This window comes from Spermophilus citellus, assembly GCF_964194105.1.
Source record: "Spermophilus citellus genome assembly, chromosome: 19".
In the NCBI taxonomy this organism is placed as follows: Eukaryota; Metazoa; Chordata; class Mammalia; order Rodentia; family Sciuridae; genus Spermophilus; species Spermophilus citellus.
This window is the reverse complement of record NC_138201.1, coordinates 17,691,401-17,712,871: the sequence shown is the minus strand read 5'-3', so window position 1 is coordinate 17,712,871 and position 21,471 is coordinate 17,691,401. Positions and strand designations below refer to the sequence as shown.

At 52.7% G+C, this 21,471-nt stretch overlaps 2 protein-coding genes across 2 annotated transcripts; both read left to right on the top strand.

Annotated features, from left to right (window-relative positions):
• The first annotated feature begins 1,574 nt into the window (after positions 1-1,574).
• Positions 1,575-14,754, top strand: EFCAB12 (EF-hand calcium binding domain 12). Its single transcript, XM_081276288.1, has 9 exons — positions 1,575-1,961; positions 3,753-4,195; positions 4,996-5,181; positions 6,329-6,485; positions 8,217-8,398; positions 9,112-9,295; positions 12,281-12,422; positions 13,657-13,710; positions 14,351-14,754. Exons 1-9 carry the CDS (start codon positions 1,865-1,867, stop codon positions 14,607-14,609), a joined length of 1,704 nt encoding a protein of 567 aa, XP_081132414.1. The 5' UTR covers positions 1,575-1,864; the 3' UTR covers positions 14,610-14,754.
• Positions 14,755-17,054: 2,300 nt separating this feature from the next.
• Positions 17,055-20,967, top strand: RPL32 (ribosomal protein L32). The gene is made up of 4 exons (XM_081275991.1): positions 17,055-17,165; positions 18,379-18,479; positions 19,077-19,258; positions 20,782-20,967. The coding sequence occupies exons 2-4, from the start codon at positions 18,384-18,386 to the stop codon at positions 20,909-20,911; spliced, it is 408 nt and encodes a 135-aa protein (XP_081132117.1). The 5' UTR covers positions 17,055-17,165; positions 18,379-18,383; the 3' UTR covers positions 20,912-20,967.
• The last annotated feature ends 504 nt before the right edge of the window (positions 20,968-21,471 follow it).

Sequence of the window (21,471 nt, the reverse complement as noted above, 5' to 3'; positions counted from 1 at the left end):
TTTTGAGCCTCCTGCCTCCTGAGCCTCTGGCATTATAGGTGTGTGCCGTCCTTCACGTGTTCTTGATAGCTCCACACTGGCTCTTAGGAGTGCTAGCTCTGCCCCCGTCCCCACCCCCACGTCCATTTTATTAATGTGAAAGTCAGCTCATCCTTTACCTTGATCCCTTTGTAAACACCCATCTCATCTTCCAGTGTGGAGGGTCGGACCTCCAATGTTTTATGCCATTTTTATTATAAATATTATACAATTGAAATACTGAAGTGTTTTCCTTAGAACTTACCAACTCCCCCAAAAAAAAATACAAATCCTAAATTATGAAGTCTTAATTACCAATTGCCATTTTAAGGTTTAATTTGAAAATTAAATTAACTGAATAAAGGAAAAATGAATGAATTGTTTGGGAAAGTGCCTTGTAGGGTGGTGTGTAAGCAGATCAGATGCAGTGTGTCCGTCTCCCCAACAACTGGTGGTTTTTAGAGAAGGCTGGGTTTTGACCAGAGAACAAGAAAACCGGCCATACCTTCCCCTCCCCAGGACATCCTAAGTCCACTCCATACTAACCCTTCACATCTGAACAGCATTCACAAATGCAAACCCTCTGTGGGGCAAGGAGACAAAGAAGAAAAGACTGGAGATCCTCGAGGAAGAGAGAATGGCAGACAGTAATGGAGGGGAGCAGAGCAGTCTGTCCCTATCAATGGCAGCTAAAGATGTACTAGGGTCTCAGAAGCCTTGGGCCACAGTCAGGGTCAGAGGGTGTGATATGCTCACCAAACTTCAGCATCGGATGTGACTGCATGCGGGCTTGATGACACACCCCAACCTGTCCCCATGTCTCCACTAATAGCTTGAGCCATGGAGCTGAGCTCTGAAGGACCACAGCCGGGCTGCTGGGGCTCCGGGCTCTAGGCCAGGCTTCCCCTTTCTTACAGGTGGAGTTGCCTGACTTAGGGACTTGTTTCCTCATCTCTGAAATGGGATAGCACTGCCTCCCCTACGTGGTTATTGTGATCAGTAAGTTCACACACACAAGTGCTTAGAGGGTGCCTCCTGTCAAGAATGCTCTTCAGGTGGCTCCAGGGAACACCACCGTGACTGCCTCTGGCATTGAGGGTCCCAGAGATAATGCAACCCAGTAAAGATGGTGCCCAGCACAGAAACTGCACTGAAGTGGCTTTGTTTTCACCTTTTTGGGGTAAAATGTATAAAATCCATCACCTAGCCACTTCAGGGAGGTAGTCCAGTAGCAGAGCGCTTGCCCAGCCTGCGCAAGGCCCTGGGTTTCATCCCCAGCACAGGAAAAGAAAGAAAAAAATAGTTTTCAGTACACTTACAACGTTATCCAATTGTCAATAATTCCAGAACTTTCCATGACTCTGAAAAGAAGCCCCAACCTGTTGCCAGTTATTCCTAGCGCGCCCCCCATATCCTGGCAGTGATGAGTGGGCACTCTGCTGGGTCCCCCTGTCCTGGGTTTCCGCATAAATGGAATCTCCCGGCCTCCAGCACGCTGTGTTGAGGGGTGCTTCAGACACCCCGGAGCTCGCAGGGCCTCTTCTTAGGGTGAGAAGACCCGAGAACTGAAGGCGTGGACTTCTGCCCAGACCTAGTTTGCAGGGAAGCCCGCGATTGGTTTCCTGCAAATTCAGGATTGGACCAGGACGGGCCAAAAGGAACTGAGAGGGAAGGCGGGCGGCCACGCCCCTCGCTCCTCCCACCTGGGCGCTCTGGGCCAATCAGCTCCCGGCGTCGGTTGTCATGGCAACGGGTTGTTGCTACTCTTTGCAAAGCAGCACGCCTTTCTTGAAACCCAAGAGAGATTTTCCTTGAGCCCCAGCTCCTGCCACGAGCCAACGCCCCGATGAACGCAGACGTTGTGTCACCCACCCCGGATCCCAGACGCGAGACCCTGGACTATTACTTCAGGATCTACCAGAGTCTGTTTCTGCAGCCGCCGCGTAAGTCCGAGGCTGACTTCCTCCAGGATGTCGTCTGTAGGAAGCCTCAGTCCCCCACCCTGACGTGTAGAAGTGGGGGTGAGGGTGAGGACAGACCAAGATCTCTTTGTGCCGTGTCCCTGCTGGGTGAGGGGTTTCCAGAGAGTCAGGGCCCCTCGTCATGTGCATTTCTGAGATATCCATGCTGCAGCCTGCTTGGTGGAGTCTTTGGAAGACACCTCCAAACTTCAAGGTTCTGAGGACAGTCACCGCAGGCTAAATTCTTGGCAAACCTCTGCAGCTTCAAGAGGACAGAGATAAATGGATAATTACAGAATGAGAAGAGGTGAATGTGGGGTTCAGGGGTGTCCCCCAGAAGTAAGAGATCTGCTGAATGTAGGGGACATTGGAGGAACAGTTCCAAGCTGCTAGAAAAATCTACACCAGGCCTTAAAGGTAAAAAAGGAGTTCCCCAAGTCAGAAGGAGAAGAAGAGCCACACACTAGCCCAGAGGACCTGGCTAGTTGGACCCAGGGACATGGAGACAAATTCATTTTTAGTTGGTTGTCACCTAACTCCTGAGCTTGAGATCCTTGGAAGCCACCCAGATGAAATGTCTTAGAAGCATCTGGATGTATAGAACAGGGGCTGGTTTCAGATCATAAATATTGGTATGGGTGTCCTTGGCACGAAGGTCATCAAAACACGAGAGCAGAGGAGATTCTCTGAAAAAAAGAAGAGAACACCAATATTTAAGGGCTGAGCAGGGAGACAGACAGGGTCTCAAGAATGGTGGCCAGAGAGGTGACATGAGACTTAGCCAGAGATTTGAATCAGAAGCCAAGAGAGGAAAATTTCATGAACACATTCATGTCCAGACAGACTTTCCCAGAAAAATGGGAGCAAGTGTGTTTTCTGGATCATCCATCAGGAGGAGTAGGATCAAGTGGTAGGAGTTTCTGGGAAACCAATTCTGGATCAATCTAAGGATGTCCTTTCTAGAAGCCACAATTAGACACAATGTCATGCAGAGACATTTGTACCCCAGGGGGGTACAAAAAGAAGCAAAGTCTGCCAGTGACATTTTAGAGTCTCAGACCTGGGCAGGGAATGGACCTCTGAGGGCTTTCCTCCTCAATCCAGAGGCAACATGTTCACAGTCTGCACCTGTGACTATGTGACAGCAGCCTCTGTCACATAGCAGCCTGTCTTGCTTTCCTATTGATGGACAACAGGACCCCAAGGAACTTTAGGATGCAGTTTTATGAGGAAGGTGTGGTGGGTAGGCACCAGGGTGACATTTGGACTATAAAACATGTAATAAAAAGTACTCAGCCAGGGGGAGACTTTAGGGACTCCTCTGCCCTTCAGAGGACATAGCAAATCTCAGAACGGGAAACTCGGGTCACATACAAAGCAACTTTCATCAACTGTGCGATTCTAAAAACCACCACCACCCAGTAGGGTTGTACTTTAATTATCCCCATTTTACAGATGTAGAAAGTGAGGCCCAGAGAGGTCAAGTGACTTGCCCAAGATCATGCAGCCAGGAAGGGGCAGGGCCAGGACTCAGATCCAGGCACTCAGGCTCCCAAAGGTGCTGTGGTACCTGCGATGAGTGGATCAGATCAGACTTTCATTCTTCCAAGTTCATTCTGATATCCAATGGGAGTATCAATGGGGGGCTGGAGGTGAAAAGGAGTTCGTTAGAGAAAGTGGGTAAAATCCTTAGCTTGGTGCCTGCCATCGTGAGTGCCAATCACATCAAAAAAAAATCCATAAAAAGGAACTTTTCTTTGACTTTCTCCCAAGGGATCTACCAGGATAAGCTGTTAGATTTTGAGGGAAATGTCAGCAACCTGTTTGATTCCGATCCCATCATTGAGCACTGCTTCCGGCAGTTCAAGCAGAAGGACTTCCAACTGCCCGAGAGTCGCCGGAGGATCATCATCCTGCCTCAGAGGCAGGAGCCAGTGCCCAGGGATCCCACCCTCCCGCCCACGCCACCCCCACCACCCGTCCCCAGCTACAAAGCCCTAGAAAATGGTGATATCCAAGGGCAGCCCGAGGACAGGAAGACCTGGCTGAACCGCAGGCTGAGGCTCCGGAAGGAGCTGGAGTCGTTTGGTGACGTGAAGCGGTGGCTGGAGAACAAACCCAGTATCACGCCTTCAGAGGCCAAGGTGCTGCACATGATCCACAGAGAGCTTGACACCCGGAGGGACCTCGCCTTGCGTACTTTCAAGGCCGCCATGGTGAGCTGTCCCCTGTGTCAGATGACAACGGTGAAGTTTTTAGGGATGTGTTGTCATTTTTCATCCCTTGGGTTGGTCGGGAGGGGGATGCTTCCACCCATTTCACAGGGGAACAAACAGAGGTCCAGAAAGAGAGGTGTGTCTGTCACCCCATAACAAGTTGCCCCAAAGTGACTTAAAGCAAGAAATATTTAGCATTCAATCAGTGGTTGACATTTTTCTTATTATTGCAGTCTCCCTGGGTTGGTTGAACTAGAAACTTCAGGGTCAATCCTTGCTATTATCATAGCCAAAGCCCAAATGTCATGGGTCTAACCCACACTTTTCTCCCAGCAACACAGTATCTATGAATAAACACTGGACTTGGGTTAGAAATGCAGCTTTGTAGCTGCTGTGTGACCTTGGGCACATCGCTTTACCTCTCTGTGCCTGATTCCTCATCTGTAAGTAGAGAAATATCTAATTCACAGCATCCTTTATTTCTTCCCCCAAAAAAGTATTGCCTACCTGCCTGGGGCCTGGGGCTGTGTTCATGACGGGAGAGATGTGCATATGAGGGAAATCTTAGCGCTCCTTGTCCAAGCCTCTTGTTCCAGATGAGGAAACCGAGGCTCACACAAGCAGTCTCCATGTGTTCTGCAGCAAAACACAGATGCCCTGCATCCTCCCTTGCTCTCCATCTTCTGTCTGTTGAGAGCTGCTCAGCCTCTGTCTCCCATGGGACTTCCTGGAGATTGCGTCCCATGGGTCCGTCTCCTTTAAATTCTCCCCTCTGCCTCTCTCTCTCTGGCCTTTTCCAGGTAAAACCCGTTAAAGCCTCTCCAAAATCGGTGCCCCGTCTCCGGCTGCCCAAGCCCCCCGCACTGTCAGACATGTACTCCTTCCTGCGCAGCCACAAGGTCAAGGTCCTGGAGCTGTTTCACAAGGCAGATGGGGATTGGAAGCAGAGGATCTCCAGGGAGGAGTTCATCATGGCTTTGAAGGCAGTGAGCAGCCCCCAATTCTGGCTGGGCCTCAGTGGATGGGAGGAGGCTGTACCTCCCCTCGGGCCCTCTCCCCAGGTTCTGGGTCAGCTCAGAAGTAGACACAGGGAGGGCAGGGGCTGGGGCTCCGCGGTAGAGCTGGCCTAGCATGTGTGAGGCCCTGGTTCGATCCTCAGCACCACAAAAAAAAAAAACCAACCCTGCACTAGTGTGACCTTAAAAGACCCTACACAGGACCCGAAACTAAGCCCATCAGACCCCAGAACTGAACCCAGAGAGAGCTGGGCCTTCAATCCTGCTTCCTGAACCTTCTAGAACCTTCTCCACCTGTCCTGGGTAGGAATCACATCCGGGTCTTGCTTCTCACTCAGACCCTCTGTGATGGCCCAAGGTGTGGCCTTCTTGAGGACGTCTCAGTGACGCACCCGGCCCACAGACCACCTTCTCCCTGTTTCCACTCTGACTGGCTCTGATATAAATGGATGATAAATAAGTGAAATTAAACATCCAATTCCTCAGTCGTGCCAGTCACATGTCATGGGGTCAGGAGTCGCGTGTCGGGGCTGGGATGTGGCTCAGTGAGACTCTTTAATCCCCATAAACAAAAAGGCAAAATACTAAATCCTTTAGCACCCAGAGAGTCCTGATCTCCGTTTAAGGTGACTTCAGTGGACAATGACAATTATCTAAAGACACTGAGGAGCACAATTATATTTCCTTTAAAACTTCTAGAACCTTCCGTATTGCTGGCAAGCATTATATCCCTCCAAAGTTGCTCGTTGTCCTTAAAAGAATCAGGTGTACACTGTCTCTGGTCCTATTTTACTTCAGTTAAGGGGGCCTTGGGTGCTCTTTGTCAACAAGGATGACAGAAGGTGAAACCATGCTTCCTACCTACCTGGTAAATGCTGTCATGGAGATTGGTACAAGGAAGGGTGGGGTCCCAGGGCCTGGCTCTGTCGAGATGGCGGCATGTGGCCTGGGCTTGCGAGGAGGAGACAAGTTTGCGGGCAGAGAGCAGGGAACTGTAAAGGGCTCTACCCAAAAGTGAGGAGCTGGAGGGTGGACCAGATTGGCAAGGCCTTGGTTGGCAGGGCAGGGTGTTTGGACGGGAGCCTGCCAGACTGGGTGTCTCCTCTTCTCTCCTGAGGCCGGAGTCCCTCTGAGTGGCCAGGAGGTGGAGGACATCGTGATCTATCTCAGCTCTCTGGGGAGGCACAATAGCATCACCATGGACAACCTGGCCAACAGCTACAAGCAGTGGTCTCTGAGTGGGCAGAAGAGCACCCTGCGCACTAGAAGAGACGGCGCATACCCCACCCGTCCTGGGAGCGAGCATGGCGCAGGAGGCCCCAGAGTCTCCTCCATGTTTGCGGGGAGTCTCCTCACCCTCCCTGAGATCCAACCTGCAGGAGCCCTACCAAGGGCAGCAGAAGGGTCGCCTCCTATAGGTGAAGAGTTGGGACAGGACTAACTCCCCGTCACACCAAGTGGGCTGCCCAGTATCCTTGCTGGTATGGGGGGAGCCCCCTCCAAACATCCATCCCCAGTTCCCCAGTCCCAAGCTGCCCTGCAGAGCGGCTGTCCCCTCCTGAGCAGGGCCTCCATCCCGTCAGAGCCCAGGGAACCTGAGCATCCTCACAGTAGTCATGAGCCATCTTTGATCCCAGTGATTGGGGAGGCTGAGGCAGGAGGATGGCAAGGTAGAGGCCAGGCTTGGCAATGTAGTGAGACTGGCTCAAAATTGAATAAATAAATAGATAGATAGATAGGGCCAGGAATGTGGCTCAGGGGCTCAGTTTCCAGTACCACCACCAAAAAAAAAAAATTTAAAAAGTAGTAGTGTCAGTGGGCAAGTAGGTAGAGTTGGGTGTCCCTTGCTTTGTCTGAAGAGGCAAGAGTTTGGGCACCTGGGACCCGAGGATGAAGTGCTCGCATTTCTAGATGCCCACCTGTCCACAGTCTCAACAGAAGGAAGTAAGGCCCAGATTTCGTGTCAGTATAAGGTAGTGAGGGCAGAATCAGGGTAGGAGCAAAGGATTTTCCCGTTTATTCTCATATTGCTGAGCACCTACTATGTGCCACGCACGGTTCTAGAAACTGGGAACACAGCCGTGAACAAGCCAAAGCCCTTACCTTCAAGAGCCTACGAGTCAAGGGTTACACAAGGTGACCATGGCTTGAAGACAGTAGGACAGAGTCCGAGGGTGGTGGCCGGGGAAGACCTGTCCCAGAAGCAGGCACTGGAGCTGACCAGGGATTGAGGAGCCAGCGTCAGGTCAGTCTGAGGGGAAGGCGTCCTAGGCAGATGGAACTATCAAGGCAAAGGCCCTGGGGCAGGAGAGGCTTGGAGGACAGAGGGCAGTCAGGGCGGCCATGGGAAGTGGGTGAGGGGTGAACAGCCGGGAATGGGTCAGCCAAAGCCAAGGCCATATTCTAACAGGGCCTTGTGGCCCAGTGAGAAAGGCTCTGGGCTCCAGTGCAGTGAGAAGCCAGGGGAATGAGGTGATATGGTTTGATTTTTTTGTTTTGGTTGGTTTTTTGGTTTCTGTTTTGGTCCCAGGGATTGAACCCAAGGCCCTTAACCCCTGAGCCCCACCCCCAGCCCTTTTTATTTATTTATTTTTTATTTACAGACAGGGTCTTGCTAAGTTGCTCAGGGCCTCACTAACTTGCTGAGGCTGGCCTCCAACTTGCGATCCTCCTGCCTCAGCCTCCCAAGCTATGGCATGACAGGTGTGGGCCACTGCACATGGCATGGTTTCTATTTTTTTAAAGGTCCTATTAGCCACCTGTAGAACAGGGCAACAGAGGATGAGAATGTCACCAGGAAGGCTGGGGAGGTGGAGTAGGGAGATGAGGGGCCCATCAGGGAGGAAAGGAGGGACATTCGACGGGGCGTGTCTGAGATGGACGCTGACCAAATACGTGGCGCGGGAGCCGAGGGCTGACTTGGCTCTGCTCAGTGTCACTGGATGCCTGCTTCCCTGGCCAGCGGCCTCTCAGTCCCTCCCTCCTTGTCTCTTTTCTCCGACTAGACGTGGATAAGGAGAAGAGTTGCCTCAGGAGCTCCATCCGTAAACAAAAGGACTCAACCATTCCCAAGATGGATCTTCTGATGGTGCCGGAGGTGGACGTGGAGACAGAGGCACGGCCCATGACCCTGGAGGAGATGGAGGAGGTGGACAGGCGGTACTACGAGAAGAAGCAGCAGTACAAGGTACCCCCCAGGCTCGGAAGGGCATGGGGACTGGGGACGGGCCAGGCTGGGTTCAAACACCCTGCACCCTGCTGGATGGAAGAACCCTTGGAAGGGGTGTTTTCACCTCCCTGAGCTCCCCACCGCCCCTTACCTGTATAATAAGAACCATACCTGCCTTGCAAACTGTGAAGAAGAAGGTGGGCATGCTGGTGCACACCTGTAATCCCAGAGGCTTGGGAGGCTGAGGCAGGAGGATCGCAAGTTGGAGGCCAGCCTTGACAACTTAGCGAGACCCTAACCCAGAGGTGCTTTACCATTAAGCTACATCCTTTACGCTTTTTAAAAATTTTGAGGCAAGGTCTCGCTAAGTTGCCTAGCGCCTCCCTAAGTTGCTGAGGCTGGCCTTGAACTTGGTGATCCTCCTGCCTCAGCCTCCTGAGCCATTTTTCAATAGAACTCCTCCAGAGCGTCTGTACCATGCCCTTCCGTGCGTGTTACACAACCGTGGGCTCAACTCAAGGGCTCTTCAGGGGTAACCTTGACCATGCGGGGTTCTTCTTCAAGGTCACTGTCCTTGGAACCTGAAATACAGCTGCTTTTCCATTCCCCCTCTTGGGGACCTCTGGGGGGAGGTGAAGAAGACCCTCCTCCTGCCTTCAGGCCAGGAGGAAGGTCCCGGGCACACAGACAGGGGAGCCTCCCTCTGTGCCCCCTTCCTCCCCTCCGTCCAGTACTCTCACCCGGTGCACCATGGGAAGGAGCAGGTTGAAGCTCACTGCCTCCCGTCCACCATCCCTGGGGACACGCAGGGGCTCATCAACAAGGCCCGCAAGGACGTCTTTCTGGTCTATCTGCAGTGCTGCAGTCTCTGTGAGTCCTACGGCCTCCCGCTGACGGAGGACATCCTCATGAGAGGTGAGGCTCAGCGGCTGGCCCTCAGGAAGCTGCCAAGTTCCCTAGGCAGGGTGAGGGTGGTGATCACCCAGGGCTTGTCCTTCTCCAGATAGAAGTCACCCCGCCAAGCCACTGTGGCCTGCGGGGCAGGCGCTGGGCAGGAGGAGGGAGGAGAGCTGGGGCGCCCGTTCCCTGATGACTTATGAAATGAGCAGGCAGGACCCTGTCTCTGCACTTTAAAAACATGAAGGAACTGGGTGCAGTGGCGCACACCTGCAATCCCAGCAATTCAGGAGGCTGAGGCAGGAGGATTGCAAGTCGGAGGCTAGCCTCGAAAATTTCAGCAAGTCCCTAAGCGACTTAGTGAAACCCTGTCTCAAAAAATAACAAGGGCTGGGGATGTGGCTCAGTGGTAAGGCACCTCTGGATTCCAGCCCCTGTACTAACCAAAAAGGGGTGCAGCGAGGGAGAGAGAGAGAAAAGAAATCGGGGTGCCTTTTGAAAATGTTAATATTGTACATCTTCCCTTCCCTTTCTTCGAAACCTTCTTACAGTTCAGTCTCCTCATCTTCCCCAAGTAACCAGTATAGAGTGGAACGTCTGTTGCTTTTTCTAGAACATAAAGTGTTCACATGTGTTGCCATCTTAGGGCAAGCTCAGCTCAACACTGGCAGGAAGGGGGAGACCCTGGGCCGGTATTTTTTTTTTTTTTAAGAGAGAATGAGAGAGAGGGAGGGAGGGAGAGAGAGAGAGAGAGAGAGAGAGAGAGAGAATTTTTAATATTTATTTTTTTTTAGTTTCCAGTGGACACAACACCTTTGTTGGTATGTGGTGCTGAGGATCGAACCAGGGCCACACGCATGCCAGGCGAGCGCGCTACCGCTTGAGCCACATCCCCAGCCCCAGTATTTTTTAAAAATATCTTTATTTCATTTATTTACTTTTATGTGGTGATGAGGATCGAACCCAGTGCCTCACACTTGCCAGGCAAACACTCTGCCACTGAGCCTGAGCCAGTATTTTTTACGTTCTGCCTTTATCAGAGAAACTCTCCCAAGGATATCTGTGAGACAGAGTCAAGCCCTAAGAATAGATGTAATTAACCTCATGAGTCTTGGCGGAGTCCTCCTGCTTCTCCTGCGACTGTCCCCTGTGCTGTCCCAGTGCAGCCAGGCTCGGCCTTTGCTGACCCTTATATAGCAATCCCCTTCCCTATCCATTGAGCCACACTGCCCACACAGGGCCCTTTCCTGATCGTGTATTACAGCCAGATGCCCCATGAGCACTGAAGGGAGTTGGAGAGGGCTCAACCCTCTCTGCACTTTTTTTTAAATATATATTTTTAGTTGCAGATGGACACAATACCCTTATTTTACTTATTTATTTTTATGTGGTGCTGAGGATCGAACCCTGCACCTCACACATGCTAGGCGAGTGCTCTACCACTGAGCCATAGCCCCAGCCTTGTTCACTGTTTTTTTTTGCAATTTGGGGGTGAACTGACTATCATTTAAAAATAGAAAGTGAAATAATGTGTATAGGACAGAGATCTGATGTTGTATTACGTAGTGGGGTGACTATGGCTAGCAATGTGTTGTTATATTGGGGTCTGCAGGTGTAGAGCAGATGCCTGGCAGACATGAGGTCCTGGGTTCAATGCCACACACACACACACACACACACAGGATTGGCCAGGCACAGTGGCACATTCCTGTGATCCCAATGACCTGGGAAACTGAGGCAGTAGGATCCCCAGTCAGAGGCCAGACTGGGACTGGGGGTGTAGCTCAGTGGTAGAGCACTCGCCCAGCAGAGAGTATGCAGTTCAGTCCCCAGCACCAAAGGTTAAAAAAAAAAAAAAAAAGTTGTTTGCATTAGTAAAAACAAAATTAAAAAAGACAGCTTGCATCTAAAAAAAAAAAAGAATCGCACCACAACAGCCCAGGAAACTAGAAACAGTAGCATAATAAGCAAAGCCAGGCACAGAGCTGGAGTGGGATTCCACAGCTCCTCAGCGCCCCAAGTTACAGAAACCTGGCCACCCACACACTCTCCCACCATCAATATTTTTGGATATGTACTCAACTGTCAGAGGCAATCAGAATAATTTAGCTAAGAATATCCTGTGTCTCCTGACGTGAGAGAAAACAAACGAACAAACAGAAAAAAAGAACAACTGGTCCCCTGCGACTTGCTCTGAGCAGCTTCCCTGCTGGGGGATTGGAGGGCAGTGGACTTACCTGCCCCCCAGGGGAGGAGCCACGAGGGACAGGTCACTGTGAACATGCTCCAAAGCAGAGGGTGAGGTCCAACATGCAGCTAAGCCTGAAAGAGGATTCTTATTTCCTCTCCTTTTCCTTCATGTTGTCCTCCCCCTCCCCCCTGGGGCCCATCCTCCCCCTCCGCTCCCTCCTCCCCTCTCCCTCCTCCCCCTCCCCCTCCTCTTCCCCCTCTTCCTCCCCCTCCTTCTTTCTCTTCTTCCCAGAGATTGAACCCAGGGGCACTCAACCACTGAGCCACATCCCAGCCCTTTTTTATATTTTAAGATATAAAATATTTTATCCCCTGTCTCACTGAGTTGCTTAAGGCCTCTCTAAGTTATTGAGGCTGGCCTCCAACTCGCGATCCTCCTGCCTCAGCCTCCTAAGCCACTGGGATGACAGGCATGCGCCACCACGTCCAGCTCTTTTTAAATAATTTCTTGAGGTATAACTGATATATCAAAAACCAAAACCAAAGCTTCACACACTTAGTGTATACAATTCAATGAGTTTGGACTCGTGCATATACCCATATGACCACTAACTCCAGCAAGGTAATAGACATCTGTTACCTCTAAAAACGTAAAATAAAATAGATAATAAAAAGAAAAAAAGAAAGAAAACATCTTTTAAGTAAAAATGTCAACAAATATATATATTTTTTAAGCCTCATCTGACCCCAAAGTCTTAGCTACGGGGACCATCTTGGCCTGATGGCCCTGTCTGTCTGTCTTGCCGCTCGCAGCTCTGCTGTACCCTGGAGACAAGATTATTTTCCACAAGGGCCAGGTGCGCCCCATCCGGCAGCCCGGAGGCTTCTACTCTGACTGGAAGATCACCCCGAAAATGGCTCCCTTTAAGCGCTTCAAGAAGTCTGGGGCCGAGAGGTCTGGCACGCTTCCTTCCAGATCTGTTTCTTCTTGCCCTTGCCACGGGCCCCGCTGCCAGCCCTTCAGCCACAGGGCCTGGGTACTGGGTACTGGGTGACTGGGTACTGGTACTGGGTGCCCGTGTCTATACCCCACCTAATGGGCTCGCTTAGACTGGCCAGTCCCCAGTATCACCGTGTCTTTGAGTCCCGGCCTCCTCACCTCCCTTCCCTCGTCCCCTCCTGAGCACAGCCTCGCCCACTCACAAGGTCGCAGAGAAAGACCCCCAGGGGGGTCACCTTCTCCCAGTCACAGGACACTGGGGCCTTCCCTTCTCGCCCTGCTGCTCGGGGGTGGAATCCTCATCTTTCTACCTTTGCTGCTGGCGCCTCAGCATCTCCATCTGTAAAGTGGGCACCCGAGCTCCTGCCACACCCCGAGGGTTCGAGGACAGACCCCCGTCCTTACCCAGGTCGCACTCAGTCACAGGTGCTGGGTGGCTTCACGCTGCCCCGAGAGGCGTCTCCAGAGCTGTAGGGAGGCCTGGGGGGGAAGAGCGCAGCGTGAGCCGGGCAGTGGTGGCCTCCAGGACCCCGACTGCCTTCCAGTCCCCAGGTGGCTGGCCCCAGTTCCTACCCAGGGGTTCAGGAAGGAAAGGGAGTTTTGTCCATTGATGGGCCCCGGGTGTCAGGGATAAGGCACAGTCCCCCAGGTCAAGGAGGGACACTGGCTGTCCTTTGCTCCTTAGTTTATAAAGGATTCTGTGGGCAGGGGCAGGGGGTGGCTCAGAGGTAAGGTGTGTGCTCAGCAAGCCGCAGGCCCTGGGCTCCATCCCCAGCACCTAGAAAACAAACGACAGAAAAACATCTGGCCCCGGATGGAGACTTGGTGGGACACAGCACAGTGACCAGTTAGTGATGTCTGCTGGCCCAGGCTGGGAAGGCTCAGGCTTTAGCCACTTGTCCACAAAGCTGGCCTGGGCTCTGGCAGGGGAGTCGGGGTGGCCACAAGGATTGAGATTCAGCAGCTGCTAACCACCAAGGGTCCTCCATTCTGAGAGAGAGGATGGGACTTCCCTGTCACCCAGCAGGCCAGGGGCAAGGCCAGGTCTGGGGAGCTGAGCCCCAGCGTGTTCCCCTGGTTTGAGCCTCAGGAGTGCACCCCCCACGGCCCCACGCCTGCTCCCCGTTAGCCCGGATGTCCCTCTCCTCACAGAATGCCTCCCTCTCTCTCCCTCTCTCTCCTCCATTAGGAAAATGTTCAAAACGAAGAAAATGTGCTTCACGGACTTTGAGAAATTTGCCAGGTTGGTCCCTTGCTCTGTTACCTGGTGGGAGGGCAGCTGGCGTCCCCCAGGACAGGGGCCTGGGGCTGGGCCCCTCTGCACGAGGCCCAGGGCTCCTGGCACAGCATGGGATCTCGGTGCCCAGGACCATAGGGACAGTAGCACTTAGAGGGCCCCAGGCAGGCATTGCTTCTGGAAGTGTCCACAGTTCAATCATCTGAGTCCTTTCCACAAGCCCACGAAGCCGCTGCTCTCAGCACATGCACATCACAGACGAGCAGACCAATGTCCACAAAGGTGGACGCTCTTGCTCAAAGTCCTAGTAAAGGGTAGAGCGGGGACTTGAACCCCTGCCCCAGAGGCTGGACCCCAAACTCCACCCTGAAATGACCCTGCATGGGGCTGGGGGTGCGGCTCAGTGGTCGGGCCTGGGCAGCAGGAGGCCTGGGTCCTGTGCCCGACACCTCAGCACATAAATAAATCACAGAACAATCTAGAGTGTCCGTGGCTGGGGTCAAGCCACCTGCTTAAGGTGTGACCTTCAGGAAAGGACAGTCTCTGTGGGCCTCTGGGTGCTCGTTGCTGACCCGACCTGGGGGCACTCCACGTCCACCCAGCCTGTCCCCCTTGACGGCCCTCCCTGTGTCCTCTTGTCCCCCAGGAGGCTGAAGAAGAAGAGCCCCAGTGGTTCCCCCACAACTCACCCGAATTCCTTCTGGCCGGGTCATCTGCTGGATAAGCTGCGGCTCTACCTGCCCACCGTGGCCCAGGAGAGCAGCCTGGCCCTCTTCAGTCATGTCCGACACAAGCCCCAAGTCTACCCAGCCATCCACCACCCTAACCAATGGTGGCCCCTAAGGGACACCAGTGACATGACCCGTGTCCACTATGATTGCACCAAGGTGTACTTCATCAGCTAGTCCCCGCCACAGCCACCCGGAGCCAGCAACCTGGACAGCCAGGGGCCTGCGCCACAGACCCAGAGTGTCAAAGAGCCAGAAAAAATAAATAATTTCAGGGAGATGGCCTGGGCCAGTGTCCCAGTGGGCAAAAGTGTGACATCCGCAGTCGAGGAGAGAGAGAAAGAATGTCCACAAGCTTCTGCCCTTTTCAGTGCATATTCACTCAAGTCACTTAACACGATTCCACTCTATAGGTCCGTGTGTGTGTGTGTTGCTGGGGATGGGACCCAGGGCCTACCAACTGAGCTCTGTCCCCAGCCCCAAAGAATGACAGTCCTTAATGCTGGGCACTGCCACAGGCATGATCCATTCACAGCCAACAATTCTAGGTCGACACACTTAACCACGACCGACCTGTTACACGCCTTCCCTCCGCGTGCCAAGTGTGAGTGCTAACCCTAGCACTAGTCTGGAGTCTGGGGCCTGAAGTCCAGCCGAGGCGCACTCAGACCTCAGTGACCACAACAGGGACCGATAGAGGCTTGTCCTGGGAGCAGTCACTGTCCTCACCAGGGTCAAGAGGTTGCTGTAGAGGTTGAGGACGATGCAGAGGATCAGGCAGAGGGTGAGGAGAGCTGGCATGTCCGTCCAGGTCGTCCTCAGGGTTCCCTGCCTGTGGGCATCAGTGTCGCCGGCTCTAATGTCCGTTCATTGGCTCCCATGTTTATATTAAAAATTGGGAGCATCTGCCCACCCTTTCAGTCCCTATCAGCTGTTACTGGGTTTCTTGGTGACGTCTTTCATTCTAGGGTCAGGACATCTGACCTGATCTCTCATCTCTGACTCTTATCAGGGTGGAGACAAATGACAGGGACTTCACTCTGAGTCTTACCAGGGCTGCGGAAGGTGACTTGCTTTCATCAGGCTGCGCCTGGGTGACATACTGGGGGCTCGGTGGCGTGCCTGGTGAGACTACAGGTTTGGTTTAAAATGGAGTTGCTTAGGCTAAGGCCGGAGGCCATCCTGACAGCCAGCTCTCCCTGGGTCACAGGGTGCCCAGTGTTCAGAGGGGAGATATGTCCCCGGAGAGTCACACAGTTGGCCAGAGGGGTGTTCAGGAAGATGGAGGCTGGGGACACTGACAGCAATGACGACATGGCACCTCCCGCCTCTCCTCATGGGATGTCAGTGCACGCCAGAAGCCACAGGCAGGATGAGACTCATGTCCCGCCGCTGTTAAATGAGATGATAGCATGATCCTCATCCCTGAAGACTGAGCCATTGGGCTCCTGCTTCCAAATATCCTGGGTCTTTGGAAACTAGAGACATGTTCATGAGCCCTCCCTGTCATGACAGGCCTCCCACAGGCAGCCATCTGCAATGTGTCCCCACGCCCCCCAATCCCACTGAACATCACACAGCTGCAGGGTGACATCATTCACGATGTGGGGTAGCCAGAGACATAACAGCCCTGACCCTACTGCCTGCCGGCTGTGTGATCCCAGACAAGACACTGCCAGTCTCTGGGTCTCCTCAAACTCCTCTTCACAGCCAAAAATCTCCTGGTGACATTGTCAACACACACCGCTTTCTCCTCCCCTCATCTCTCAGTCATTAACACAATCTGGTTTAGCGTCTGTCCCAGTCTCTCTCCTGGAACAACTACTAGCAAGATCACCAAGGACATCTGCATTGTGTTTGAGTGGCAGAACCAAGGTTTTTTGTTTGTTTTCCTCCTGAATTTGATTCTCATGAAGATCTTAAAAAGAAAAGCTACGTAAAACAAATCAAGAACAATTTTAAAACTGGGCAGGAGAGACACATGGTTAGAAGGGTGCACTTGAGAGTGAGTCAAATCTCCAAACTTTGCTTTCCCCATGTTGAATGAAGAAAATAATAGAATCACCTTCTAGAATTGTGATAAGGATATGAAATCCCATGGAATGTGAGCGGCTACAGCCTCATTACTGTTTATTCCCCTTGTCATTTCCTAAACAATACAATTATATAGAACTCACATTGCATTAGAAGTTATCTAGAGATGATTTAAAATATACAGCTAGAGGTTCTGTGCAATACTAGGCCATTTTATGGGGTGGGGTGACATCCTGGAACCAACCCCTGCAGCTAGGGAGGACCATTTTCTGGATTTAATTATTAGGAAGTGACTGTTTTGTTCCCTCCTGACCACTAAGAGGCGCACTTCCGGGAGAAGAAACGCGGACGGAAATAGTCTAAAAGCTGGTTTTGGCTTCTATTTCTGGCGGAAGTAGATCCCCGTCCTAGGTCTTGGTTCTGAAAGCATTCCCAAATTTTCCATGTAGTCCGGAGGGAAGGGAAAATACATTTCCACTTTTACTCCTACATATTAGTGTCCAGTAAAACACAGGTGCACTGGGCATTTTTGTAGCGTTATTTCTCGGACACGTCCTTATTTTCTTCGAAGGACCCGGAGCCGGAAGTGCCCACCTTTTCCCTTCCAGGACCCTCAGGTTACGTCCCATCAGCCCTTGCGCGCCGTCTTCCTCTCTCTTCCTCGGCGCTGCCTTCGGAGGTGGCCGCCATTCGTATTCGGTGAGTCTTAATCGTTCGCCATCCGCATTTGGGGGGTGACCACCGGGCCCCTTCACCCCTTGGTGAGAAGGCCGCCTCCTTTGCTTGGTCGGTTTTGTGGGTATTGTCTCTGCCGGCCTCCTGGGACGTGCATGGGAACAGCCAAGCGGCCTGGTGCGGTGATGGCGCTTTGCCTCCCAGGGCCGCTTGCTCTCTTACGGAGGCCGCCTTGGGCCAGTCGGACCTGCGGACGGCTTGATTGATCCTTGACAACTCCTGGTGCATGTTGAGGTCAGACTACGCGGACTCTGGGGGCCGTGGAGCGACCCGAGTCCCGGGTGACAGCTCGTGGCTGGGATCTGCGGGTCACCGCGCGCGCTGGCCAGAGTGCCCTTGTGCACTTATTTAATTGTCGCGCCCTAGGCCCCTTCGATTCCATTCTGTGGCCCTGAGTGACTGTCAACAAAAAGACGACCCTTCAGTGCATTCGATCGGTCATTAACAAACTCCCGTAGTGGGTCGGGATTCCTGGAAAATGGCACTGGTCCCTTACCTTCGAGGAGAGCATGGTGCTAGGGGGCACCTAGTGCGGTGGGGGACAAAGTGAATTGATGGCTATGAAAGTGACGGAAAGGATTGTGGTAGAGACGGATGGGGTGGCCAGGAAGACCACCTTGGGGACGGTAACTGACAGTCCTGGGTAGAATCTGGTTCTCAGGTTGGCTGGTTTTGGGGGTGCAGAGTGGTTTTATGCATGCTTTTGAGGGTATCGGGGCTGCAGCACCCTTCAGGAATTGTTTTGTTGAACATTTTTATTTTGTGCCAGGCACTGGGCAGGCATGCAGTGTGCCAATGTCTTGTGCATTTTGCAAATAAGAAGAGGGCTCACGGCTTAAAAGACCATCTGGGAGTGGGGAGACTTCGGGGTGTGGGGGTTTGCTATCCTTTGCAAGTGAGAAGGTCTTGGGTTCAGTTTTGATTTCAGTCAGCTGTTCTGGGGGGCTGAGGTGACCCCTGACCTCCTGAGATCGCATCTGGAGAGTGCCTAGTATTCTGCCAGCTTCGGAAACAGGAGGGAGAGCAAGCCGAGCAGAGGCACCCATTCCATTCCCAGCTTGCTCAGTAACTGGTGATTGGAAGACACTCTGCGACACCACTCAGGTCCCAGCCAAGCCCTGGGCAGGAGCCCCTCAGGAGGATTCTGCTTTAGCGGGGATCTCCATTTTCCTTTTAGGCACCATGGCTGCCCTCAGACCCCTCGTGAAGCCCAAAATCGTCAAAAAGAGGACCAAGAAGTTCATCCGGCACCAGTCAGACCGATATGTCAAAATTAAGGTACGTATGTGGTTCTGGGGTGGGTGTGAGTGTTGGGGTGCAGGAGGGAGTGTGGCCTCAGCTGGTCTGAGCAGCTTTTGACAGGTGAGCTGGTTTGTGGTTGGCCTGAGAGCTCTGCATAGGAACTGGGGTCTCCCCAGGTCTCACTGGGGCTCCTGCTGAGTAAACTAAATTTAAATAACAGACCCTGGGCTGCCCTGGGGCCTTTCGAGAACTTTTTAGATTTATGCCACATATTTGAGGTGGACTTAGGACTGCTGAGACCCAGACAGAGATTGTCCCTGGTTTTTTGGTTGTGAAAACTCATGTCCTCAGAACAGTGAGGACACCCGTGCCCTTCATCTCCCCAAAGACACAGCCCCCCCACATCTCAGCCTGCTCTATTTGACCTTCCTGTTGCTTAGGAGTGAGAGTGTGGGTCTCCACTTCCGGTGGGTAAATCTAGGAATTTTTTTCTCTCCCCCCATCAAAGGAGGAGGAAGTCCTGTTACCCAAGGGCACCTAGTGTCTCGCATCTTCTCTTTCATTTGTTCTCCTTAAAAAGAAAGGCTGGCAGTTTGCCCAGAGACCAACCCACCTTTACCTTCCTTGTTTCAGCGCAACTGGCGGAAACCCAGAGGGATCGACAACCGGGTGCGGAGGAGGTTCAAGGGCCAGATCTTGATGCCCAACATTGGTTACGGGAGCAACAAGAAAACCAAGCACATGCTGCCCAGTGGCTTCCGCAAGTTCCTGGTGCACAACGTCAAGGAGCTGGAGGTGCTGCTCATGTGTAACAAGTGAGTCGGATCCCTCCTGCTGCAGGGCTCACGAGTCTGCGTGTCTGGGCAGCAATTATGGGGTCCGTGCGGAGGGGTTGCTCATTCCACTGCAGCACTCACAACCTCAGGCCTAGGGGACACCTCCATCTGTGCTGTGGCAAGAGTCATCTGGCCACTGAGGTGGAAGAGCGGCCGCCTGCCTGGGTCAGGGCTTTAGAGCCAGGTGCCATCTGGAGTTGGGAAAAAGGCCTGTGGGTGGAGAGAAGGGCTTGCACAAAGTGGAGGGACACAGGTGCTAGGTTCTACGTTTTGATGCAAGTTAGGCATTTGGGCAAGCTCTGTGGGAGACTTGGGCTGCTGCAGTCAGGACTACAGCAGGGAAATGAGAGCAGTTTGTCATGGGAGGGGCCCTTGACACTTGAGGAAATTGGGGAAGAGTGGCTAACTGGTGCAATCTGTGCGCGTTCCCAGAGCTCTCCTTAGTGGCAGGCGATGACCATCCGGCCAGTTGGTCAGCTACAACTCAGTACCCAAACACAGGGTTTTCTTTAGGCAGGGTGGGGATACTGACCGGAAACCGAGGCCAGGAGCACTTGATCACTAGGCCACGTGTGCACCATCTTGTTTGAAACCATCTTGTTTCCAAGAGCAGCCGCAGTATTTAACCTCCTGAAGTCAGCATATTTTTTTTAATCTCCATTTTTGGGCATTTGTGTTTAAAACCAAAGCAGGGAAGCTTATATAGCTGGTTGATGAGGCAGTATACAGTTGGGACACATGTGGAAAGGCGGCAGAGTGCTGGGACCAGGCGTCAAGACAGCCATTCACTGACGGCTGTGTGGCCGTGAGGGAAACGTGCTGCACCTTAAAACAGTAGGTGCATCCACTGTGGCTATTGTGTATGCAGCTATTGTGTATGCAGGTGGCAAAGACCTAAAGCATTTGAGGAAAATGAAGACAGATGAAAAGTGCAGTACAATAGACATGTCCTGAAAATGAAGCATTTAAGCGTGACTATCAGGCCCTGCTCTCTGACACAGGAGCTCTCTGCCTTCACTGCTTGCTGTTGGAGTGGTTGCGTCCTCATTCAAAGTGTGGCTCTGAGAGCTCTGAGGAATGGCGGGTTGGGCTCTGTCCTCGGTAATCCAACTGGGGACTCTTGGCTCTATTCAGACTGTTGGATTTTGCTCTTGGTCACTTTGCAAGTCCCAGGACTATGGACAAAGCCAAGCACCCTGAGGTTCTGGAGTTGGTGGGTCAGCTGGGGTGTGCGGGGCAGCCTTTGAACCTGGAGTCTGGCTGCTTCCTCCCAGACGTGTCAGTCTCTTGCTGTGTGAGCTGGGAATTCGCGTCCACCACTGTGGACCCTGGTTTCCTCATCTAAAACCGAGGTGGCTCACGAAGCCATAGTGAGGACTGAGGAAAGCGACTCCCACCAGGATTTGGGGGTCTGTGGGCCTCGTTCAGCACCCCTGAGTGCATTTCCCAGGTGTCTGCCGGGCTGGGCCTGCTCTTCACCCCTGTGCTTGGTTCTCTTCCAGATCTTACTGTGCGGAGATTGCCCACAACGTTTCCTCCAAGAACCGCAAAGCCATCGTGGAAAGAGCGGCCCAGCTGGCCATCAGAGTCACTAATCCCAACGCCAGGCTGCGCAGTGAAGAAAATGAATAGACAGTTCAAATGCACATTTTTTGTGTGCTTAAATAAAGCCACAAGCTGCCACCTGGCTTTTCCTGCCTTGGTTTTAGTTTTCGCTTTCTTGACTTCACTGGACAGCTTGTCACAGAGGTGGTTCTTTGGCCTGTCACCTGTGGGATCCTCCATGAATGGAAGATTCTGGATCGGGTTTGCCAGGGGCACTAGGCCCTTGCACGGGGAGCAGGACCTCAGGTGCCCAGGATTGCCTGGGTCAGCTGTAGTGGGGGCTGGGGAACAGGAGGAAAGTCTTGGCCTTGGACCAAGTGATCATGTTAGCCCCGCCCTCATGAGAATTAAGAAAATGCAATTTTTCATGCGTTTGCGGGAGGTGACCAGGGATTGAACTCTGGGGCACTTGACCACCGAGCCACATCCCAGCTCTAATTTGTATTTTATTTAGAGACAGGGTCGGAGTTGCTTAGTACCTGCTTGCACAGGCTGGCCTCATAACGTGATCCTCCTGCCTCAGCTGAGATTACAGGTGTGCGCCACTTCACCCCGCCTGTCAGGCATAATTCTTACAAGATGTCCCC